This window comes from Photinus pyralis, unplaced genomic scaffold (assembly GCF_008802855.1).
Source record: "Photinus pyralis isolate 1611_PpyrPB1 unplaced genomic scaffold, Ppyr1.3 Ppyr1.4_LG5, whole genome shotgun sequence".
In the NCBI taxonomy this organism is placed as follows: Eukaryota; Metazoa; Arthropoda; class Insecta; order Coleoptera; family Lampyridae; genus Photinus; species Photinus pyralis.
Genome location: NW_022170596.1, coordinates 14061627 through 14072080, shown reverse-complemented (window position 1 = coordinate 14072080; position 10454 = coordinate 14061627). Strand labels below are relative to the sequence as shown.

The 10454-nt window shown below is 36.1% G+C and overlaps 1 protein-coding gene across 1 annotated transcript; it reads left to right on the top strand.

The window, feature by feature from the left end:
• The first annotated feature begins 4441 nt into the window (after positions 1 to 4441).
• LOC116172705 (protein D2-like) lies at positions 4442 to 5560 on the top strand. The gene is made up of 2 exons (XM_031489964.1): positions 4442 to 4617; positions 4666 to 5560. The coding sequence occupies exon 2, from the start codon at positions 4917 to 4919 to the stop codon at positions 5493 to 5495; it is 579 nt and encodes a 192-aa protein (XP_031345824.1). The 5' UTR covers positions 4442 to 4617; positions 4666 to 4916; the 3' UTR covers positions 5496 to 5560.
• Positions 5561 to 10454: the final 4894 nt, after the last annotated feature.

Here is a 10454-nt window from a genome sequence, read left to right as displayed (position 1 = left end):
TTTCACCGAATTAACTATCGAAACCATGCAATTTAATATGTAACGTAATGTACAGGGCGGTTCAAATTTGTGGCTCACCATCTTCGTAACGATGAGAGATGCATTAGCTGCAATGTGTTTCGACATGGCCGCCTACAGTCGCGCGGTCGATAATAAAAACATCTGCACGGCATAAACAAAAAGCAAATTAGTACATTATACTCGTATATCAAGGTAGAGAAGTACAGTATTATTGCCTGAGCATCAAGATTACCTACATCTCGAGGCGCTTGCGCCGAAGGGTGTAAGGTGCGAAGGCAATAATAGACTTCTCTACCGTGGTATATATACTATTTTTTTTACTACTAGCACTTGAAGTCCTCTAAATTAACATATTATATTTATAAGAAAGTGAACGGTTGGACAGAATTTTTTGTTACTTAATTTAACATGTTAATCAAGTGTGTAGAAGTACAAGTCAAACAGGCCGTATTTTGTTCTGTCATTGAGATATTTTCAAAGAGTAAATTTTTTCAAAATGTGATAATTTTAGGTATGTAATTTCTCTGGAAATGGCGGATGGTGGGAATTATTCATTTTAGAGAACTTGTCTAAACGTTCATTGAGCGAAATTTCGGGTTGTTTTCTAAAAGTGACAGCGTGACAGTTCTCATTATTGACTACTAGTTAATAATGTCCACATTATTAACCACTTTGAACAAATGCCGAGAAAGCCTACTTTACACGTGGAAAAAAGGTTAATAATCATGTCATCAAACGCTAGTAGTGAAAAAAAAAGCTTTGTTTGTCACCAAGCTATGCGAAAATTTGCTTCAACCCGCAGCATTGCATTTCATTGAGTATTACGAGTCCTTTCCTTCCATCGTCTAAGGCTACTTTCTTATTTCTTATGGACGCCAGGACAAACGCTGTACAGAAAAGTCCCCGATGGCATTTCTCTGAAACTTGTTCGCCACAGATACATTTGTGTGGAATGCATATACAGGGTCCTGCAATAATTGCGTCGGTTTTTCCTAGCCCATACGTCGTAAAAAATATTAAAAAAGTCTTTTATGCAAATGTCAACGATGGTTGCACATCTACAGAAATTATTTTTAAATATACAGTGTCCCATTTTTAATGGGTCGATTCCTTTAGGAATATTAAAATTACTCCAAACAAATTTAATATATGCAAATTGCTAAAGATAATCGACTACTACTTTGTACAAATTATCTCTACTTGGAAAAAGATCGCTATTTGCATCATACCGGTAACGTTATCTTCGTGATGAACGCAGGTAATTTATCAGGCCCAAACACTTTTCAACAGTATCCCGTTCTGTATTAGGCACTTAAGTCTAAAATGGTTTAAAAAGAAAGTTAAAACATTCTTATTGGCAAATGCCTTTTATAGTTACGAGGAATATTTGAGTGCAGTTGGAAATTGGAATTTGGAAGTTTAAGACGTGTTGTTTGTTTTATAATTATATCGTTTGTAATTTATATTTTATACTAACTATTATTGTGTTATGTTAGACTTTTTGTTATGGTTTATATATTATTAGATAATAATGACAACTGTAAATGCCTGTTTATGCATACTACAGGAAACTATTAAACAATAAACAACAAACAACAATAACTATGCAAAATTTTTCGGAAGAAAAGTTCGCATGGATCACGAATTTAAGAAAACCCGCTTCAATTTCGCGAAAGTAATATTCGAGATCGTGATTATGCAGTGGAATAAGCCAATGTTCCACTCTTTTGATAATATTTTGGCCCAATTTATTAACTAGGTCTTGTTGCAGGTAAATGTACTGATTATTTGTCTTTAAATTCGTTGTATGCGCTATTCATTTACCTCAACTTTGAGGAACTTACTTTTAACCAACCGTTATATTTGGCAATACGAAAAAATTCCTTGTTTATCACAATGAGTTTGAATGTCAGTTTATTTAATCCCGTTTTTGTTTGACAGTGCTTTTCCAACTCGAAAAAGTGCCTACGTGTACATTGTTGTCAATTACCGCTAACGACGCGATTGAAAAATAGAAACAACGTTCTTGTTTAGAATTTTTTAATAATCATAATAATAAGTTACATTTATTAGATTACCAGAAGTACAGAAGGAAAAAGATTAAACATTGAAATATATAATAAATTAAGTAATTAAATTAAAATAAAGACAAATGAATGTTCCGGAATCTAACGGGGCGAAGTTCAGTTCTGTGGCGAGAACCCCAGACCTGCCCTACCAATTAATCCCACCCTAAACTAATATAATAGAACAATAAGTGGAATGAACTTAAATGATATATTGACAAGGAGAGAGAGAGAGAGAGATCCGATAAATCAGGTGGTTCTAAATAAAGAAGAAGGGGAAGAAAAATAATCAATTGTTTTGCTCGTGTAGAAGTAAAAATAATTTGAATGAAATGCGCCTTTTTCTTTTTTTTAAATACGCGGGAATATTGTTATAAACACATTTTTTTCACTCAAAATAAAGCTGGTAAAACTTTATCGCTACTAGATAAACCACATTTTTATTTCCTGACTTACTTTTGTTCACGTTCACTGTGAAGCGGTATATGTGTGAATTTTGTTGAACGAAATACAAATTTAAAACCAAATTTTTGAAACGGCAAAGCAGCCACCTGTTTCAAGGGGCAGTATTTGAGAGAATGTGCCCGACGCCGATTTGAGTGTGAAGGAGAAGAGGAGACGATTTAAAAAATCCAGAAAATCATCGAGTTTCACAGAAATTATGGAGTTGTCATGTGCACGTTCCTGACCAAGTTCGAGAAAGTGCTAGAATCGATACCGTCTGAACTGCGAACGAATCTACCAACCGTAAAGATTAAAGAATAGGTAGAAGACAGTTTCAATTTTAATTGAATTCCTGAACAATATTAGCAATATTAAATGCACCAACAAAGTGATTAATTATGAAGAGAAACATGTCAATTTTTAACCCTCTTGGGTTTTTGACACCAACCACATTATTAGTTACAGTTACAGAAGTGAATTAGAAAGATGAAATGACAGAGAAAATCATAGTTCTGCACTGGATTCAATCAAATTCAGGGAAATGCAAACTTTATGTTAGTAGAGCGCCGGAAGGCATAACAAATGTAAAACCTCTGAATCATGATCGGTCAATGAATCTTCATAAAAACTGTTCGACTGCGTTATTAAAAGCTCAAATTATAAAACATCGAGGGAGGGGTTTCGACACGGACAAGCATTGCCATTCATCATTAGCTAATTATACAGTAATTGTGCAATACTTATGGAATAAAACGTACAAATATGAAATAAGTGCATTAAAAAGTGATAGGTATAAACACAGATTTCACTGTGTTACAAAATGTCAAGTAACAACTGTATCCATAACAGACTACCAACTCCGTTAGTTCAGTGGAGTGGAGTTCAGACTTTGATTACTACACTTTGACAATAACCTTGTGCTAGCTGCAACTTTGGATACCATGGTTTCAACACAGGCACACCCTTAGACAAGGAAAGAATATGGACGCATAATTCACTAGCGGTAGTGTTACCAGCTGCCACATATTGATATTGGCCAGTGTCGTAGCATCCGTAAATGCGAATAGTGGCAGAAGCACCTAATTATAGCTAATAAATCACGTTGAAGTTGAACATACGAATGAAATTCGTGCGTTGCGCTATTTATTAATCAGACACGGGGATAAACGAAACTTCCTCTCATCTTTTTTCGGAAATGCCTTCAAAACTAACTGTCCCTCCAGCTAAAGATTGTGATAAAATAAGAATCTTCATTGCTTTCTGTTTGATTTTTCACGTAAAGCCGTTTCCGTACCAATTTTCTCTTTGAAAAACGCGGAGTGCTAATGACTACGCCTATGGAGTTTATTGAATAATTCCATCCTTGAAGAAGTTTGTTATCAAATTTTGAATGCATGGGATTGGTTCTGTTGTAAGAAATTAAGTCAACTCGCTCATTAAGCTATGGATTTTAACATATTAAAAAAAGAATATTCAAAGAAAAAGCTTTATGAGGAAAAATAGGAAAATACGTGGTAACGGCATTAGGCACATTTTCAATATTTACGTTTGAAATGAAATTCCGGGTTCCTCCTTCTCACTCCGGCTTTTGCATCCACAATATGCACATTTCACCATGATTTTAAGTTGTTGTTTGTGTATTTCCTCTCAATTTAAGCGCAAAAACTCATAAAAAAAAGTTACTTTAATGACATATGTGCCACATATAAAATGGCGGACTTGTTTAAAAAGGTAACACGATTCATACACGGGCTGTACGGCATACGCGGTATCCATACTCTTTCCTAATCTAAGGGCACACCAGAGAACCAGGGCAAATGTTTACTTGGTAGCGATCTCATCACTCGATGTCTACGGCTTGACTGCCCTGAGTTTATAGGTTTTCAAAATAGCCCATCCTTATAAATGTTTTAGGAACCCCTTGACATTAAATTTATTTCTTATGCCATCTTAAAGGTCGACCTCTATCGGAATGTGATGATAACGACTCGTCGCTAATGTAAGCAATGAAATCATTGTAGACATTACAACCAGTCAGTGGTGAGGCAATGCAAATAGTATGCAAGTGGATACGGCGATGCAAGAGGTATTGTAATTACAGACCGTTTGTACATAATGACTAATAGAAAAATAGATTTTGCTTTGGATTGAGCGAACCGGCTACGTGTAGCTACGGTTTCCTATACAGTCAGAAGATTCTTCCGTGAGAAGTCGTTTTCATTTCAAAACAAGATTTGTCGAAGTGCTTACAGGCATTGCACGCACAATTGATCCCAAAACAGGACATTTCCCTACCGCCTCGGCTCTCGTTATAATAAGTTTGCTTATGTCACGAATGTGTCAATTGATCTTTAAAATCATTCACCTATTGTTTGTTGCTCCAAGATGTCCTGCTGCTGTAAATCTCCCAAAGAGCCATCGAACAACATGATCAAAATGGAAGTAGTTGCCGATGTGATTGATCAAAAACCAGCCCAGTGCCTAACTGCAACGTTCGCGAACAACGTAAAAGTGAATGACGGCAACGAACTAACACCCACTCAAGTGAAAGATCCACCGTCGGTACAGTGGAACGCCGATCCAAACAAGTTCTACTTACTAGTAATGACAGACCCTGACGCTCCAAGCAGAAGCAAACCGGACTTCCGGGAATGGCACCACTGGCTTGTGGGTAACATTCCCGGATTGGATGTGGGAAAAGGCGAACATCTATCGGAATACATCGGCTCAGCACCACCCGAAGGTACAGGTTTACATCGATACGTTCTTCTTGTATATGAGCAACAGGGTCAAATTACATTCGACGAGCCGAGGTTAACTAACACGTCGGCTAATGGAAGAGAAAAGTTTTCGATTAGGAAATTAGCGCAGAAGTATAATCTTGGAGAACCAATTGCTGGAAATTTTTACCAGGCTAAATGGGACGATTATGTACCGATTGTGTACAAGCAACTGGGAGGTTGACAAATATCACCATTGCACTGTAACTACGTATACACTGTTTATAATGCACCAATAAACAGGTTCCTCCAAAATCATAGGGTCTTTATAACGGAAGGAAGTTTCCGCGTGATTTTCTTTGATTTTGAAATCGTGTAACAATTTTCCACTCCTTCATTGAATTTAATTTTTTATTCAATGACTCCTTACAAGACCAGGTAGGGCCAACAGCACTGTTGTTCACCCTCCACTTGTTTGTCCAATAGTAGATCTAGTCAGTTGCCTTGAGGCCGATTTATAATAACGCCTGCCGATGACCTCGCATTTTCTTAGAATCCCTCGCAAAATATATAATACACATGTGGCGGACGAGAACAAAAAGACCACCTCCTACCACCTGCATTTTTAAATTAAATTTGGAAGAAAACCACCTGCGAAACCAAACCATCCCTGTCAAATGACTACCCCGTAAATTTACAGAAGGAAAATGACCTACAACGTTAACGAACTGAGCCCATCGACGCTGCAGGAAACAAAGAAACTGTATTTAGAGACGTCACTCACCTAAATACCCAACAAATAGTACTGGACCTAAAAGTAAAGCATGAGCCACCCCCAATGTTACAGTGAATTATCGAAAAGCGGGCACATAACTAAATTCACCCTCTTGACCTTGAAGACCACGGAATGTATAAAACTAGTCACCTCCTATCTAAAGAAGATCACTAGTCAGTTTATAACAAAAAAATGCCACGTGTAAATAAATACACCATAGAATAATATACAGATCTGGTAGTCACAATCAATCGGAGCCTCGTGTGTGTTGGGGAGGCCGAAATCGCTCTAAAATAAACGCAAATGACTAACATGCCAACTTCGGGAGAGGACCGTGTTAATATTGGACGAAAAGTTTCGCCCACTTTCGTAATAACATGTGGTGCGTTTTCACGCTCATGCAATTTGCGCAAATTGACTTGTGCATGCCAATTTGTGCAAGTAAATTGGTGCATGAATTTTCCGAGGTAACGGCTCGACGGATTTTGTTCAAATTTTGGATGTGCGTATTAGGCATACTGAAACGAAAAATAACCAGAGGGATTTTTGAAAAAAAATTTTGGAGCGCCGCAACGGCATCGAATTTTTTTTTTCAAATAGTAACCTAAAATTTTTATTAAGTTATTCGAAAGGCCTTATTTTTCTGTGTACAACCTACAAATGTTGTGCCAGGCGTTATTACAAAAAAAAACTGAGAAAAAAAATGTCAAAATTAAAAAACTAAAAAAAATTTTTCGCCAAAACAGTTACTATGATTTCGTTAAAATTTTGCGAATGTACATTAGGCATTATAAATGATGTACTGTCAAAATTTTTTTTTAATATCTAAGTTTTTAGCGCCGTGACGTCATACAACTTTTTTTTCAATGAGTGATAAGCGATTGCAGAAGTTCGTTCGTTGCATTCTTTTTGTTTTTAATCCAAAGAACTAAGGTAAAATATCAATACCTATGTTAAAATATCGGTGTATGTACCTGCATGTATATATACAGTGTGTCCCAGATCGGGTGGGATTGCATGGGTAACTTTGTTATTATTAAGGATAGAGAATTGGTTAAATGGGCAATGTTTTGCAGTTTTAGATGCTTATTTAAAATTTCGTTTTGGAAATTCAAAATGTCGCATAGCTTCGAGGTAAATTCAAAAAAACTCAAATTGGTCATTTCCTTGAATGTCTTATATCATCGAAAGTATAAGAGATATAAAAAAAAGTTTTATATAAAAGTTACTGTCTTTGATACGTTTAATTTAGAATTGATGTCAACAAAAAAATTCAAGATGGCCACTTTTGAGGAACATTTACCAACTTCCTAAAGTTAAATAGGCGCCATATGGGATTTTTAGATTACTTGATAGATTTTTAAATTCTCTTTTCAACGAGCTATTATAACATAAGATTGAAAATAAGATACCAGTTATATCAACGGTTTTTGTATTTTAATCAAGTAGTCTGTGACGAATAAAAAAAACAAAACAAAATCTATTCGAGGCAACAAAACAATGAAAATAATTACACCAGATGTTTAAAATACTGGTCATTATTAGTGAAACACACTTCAAGACAGTTTAGTTTAGACAAGACCCATCTATAATAACATCTGCACCAGACCGCCGCCAAAGATGAATAGGTCATTGACAACTTAGGGCCGGTTGCATAAAACCCGTTTGACCGCAGGTTGGACTTCAACCGACTGTTGAGAGAGATTTTGCGTTGCATAAAGGTTAACCGCGGGTTCAACCGGCGGTTGAACCGGCGAAATTTCGACCGGCGGAAATCCACTGGTAGAGCCGCTTCAACCGACGGTTGACGGCCCAGTCGTTCCGTTCGCAAGAACTAAAATAACTTGAAAACCATCCTTTTTGCTCATATTTGCGCTTTTATTACTTCTTGTGATGTGGTGATGTACTTGTGATTTTCCATCATCGTTTTGAAGATGGAAAAGAGAGATTTTTGTGGACAGAAAGTGATTCCGAGGAAGAAGACAGAGGACGGAGATGCAGATTCCTGTGGGCAAAAAACCCTTCATCCGAGTATGAAGAGCATGTGGGGGCAGGCCCAGCACCTAGAAATGAGTTGTGAACATTATAGGTTAATTGTAGGGTTCAGGTTTTCTTCTTAATTTTTATTTCAATTTGGATACCATCAGAAATCAAAACCTTTGTAACCCACAATCCAAAGAATTAAAGGTACCGCAGTAATTTGTTACAATATAACACCCAATCTTGAATGCAAGCGATCATATTTATTGGAGGGGGAAGGATAAGAAGTTGTTCCTTTCAATTTAAGGAGACTACATGAAAGAGGACAACGTTTATTAGTTTTACGCCTTGTCAAATATCCTATAGTACATGGACTGCTAATTGTAACTAAAATATGGTCAAGGACATTGCCTGGGTATGTGCGTTTCAGGGTAAACGAGTCTGTCCGAAGTTGTCCGATTAGACACGATTTGAGACTGTCAACCTATAAATTAACAAACGTCAATTAATTAATCGCCTAGATATGCCAAAAAAGCAAACCTATTCTTATTTGTGGACGTATAGAAGATAATCATAAGTATTTAAAGCTTCCCGTGCTACGCGGTTACTATAAAAGCTACTCTTTACGCGATCCTAGTGGTGTTCATACGACTTTAGTTTACCCTGAGATTCACATACCCACATAGATATATAAATACCTAGATACAGCCATCCTTAACAAACGTACCTCGGTTTTTAAAAAACATATCAAAGAAATTTGTACATCTCTCCATTACTTTCTAACCAAGATGAAACATGTTCTATCTCTTTTTATTGCATTAACCACTATGTCGTACGCGAATCGGTCGCTTAAAACAAACTTAGCGCGTCCCATAAGTCATGTGACAGTTGACACATTTCACGATAGCGCGAAATCCAATCTAACTAAAAATATTCGCCCTAAACATGATGGGCGGTTTTTTCACTAAATATTATGTAATTATTGCGTTATCAATTGAATACGAATAACATTAGTGCTTGCCATAATGATAGACGCGTCCATAATTGTTATTCCTGAAATAGTTTTATTACATCGAACTACGCCATTCAAATTTGGGATAATGTTTACCCTGTTTGGCATGATGTGCTGCAGTGAATTCATTGCTGGCTTGCAGAATATCAAAAAAACCGTAAGTAAGTAAAGTTTATGTTCAACATTTTAATTTTAATTGCATGGTTTTAGGCGTAATGGTAAAGGAAATTGTTGCGACAGGAAGTGAATTCGTTTCCAATTATCATTTTGGCCTATATGATGTTGATGCAGTGCGTTTGTATCATGATCACAAAGAAGGATCCGTCCAATATTCTTAGGGAAACGAGTTTTTAGACTGTGTGTGCGTGCAATATCAAATTTTGGTCGCTACGCGTCTTGCCTACCTTTCGGCATATGTCCATTCGGTGGGGTTTCTTTTTGAAATTATAGTGCTAATTGTAGTAAGTAAGCTACACGTGTACATTTATTTAAAATAAATACAACACCTTAACAATGATATCCAATTGGTGATAATACTCATTTAGTGAACATTCATTACGTTTGTAAAAGCTCACAATCCGAATCATCGTCAGATGAAATTGACAAATTCGAATCATCACTGTCATTATTAACACTTATTATAAAGTGCAGAAACATCAACCAATATAACTTCTCTTTTAAATTAATCACTTTCCACATGTTCACACACTTTCTTCCAGTTGTCAGCTGTAATTTTTTCAAATTCTTCATTTGCCAGCTTTATAAGTAACATCTTCCATTTTAAATGTAACATTTCTTGCTGCTATGCGATTTAAATAAATAAAAAGGCGGTTTATTTATGTTGTAAAGTCTCAAATCTGATAATTTTCTGTGTGATTTGTGCTAACAATTTGATTGACAGTTATAATAAATAATGCGAATCTTGTCTTCCATGCTCAGGGTACCTCTATAAAGGATAGCGCTATACGTAATTAATGTGCCGAAAGTGATGGTAATAGATGGTACGTCCTTTTGAACTATGTTGGGGTATGGCTGTATCTATGTATTTATATATCTATGTTTGTATTAAAGTCACTAGATATAGAAAGTACGGCAATCATCCGCCATTTTTGGGCAAATTTGCTGCCAACTTAAAAAAATTGACAAATAAAATCTGAATAGCTGTCATTTTTTATAACCTAACTTCATAGTACTGTCATGTTTTATAAAAATATATACAGATATCTCCAAACAGGTGGAACAATCCCTAACATTAAAGTTACTAAAATCTGGTAACTTCCGCCATTTTTGGGCAAAAATCATGCGTTCTCTCTCTAACACACGAGCCCAATGGATTGCGGTACTTTCTATATTTAGTGACTTTAACATACCCACGACTACAGTGCCCTCTATCCGTGACCAACAATTTTGTATTGAAAGCATAGGGCTAATAGCAG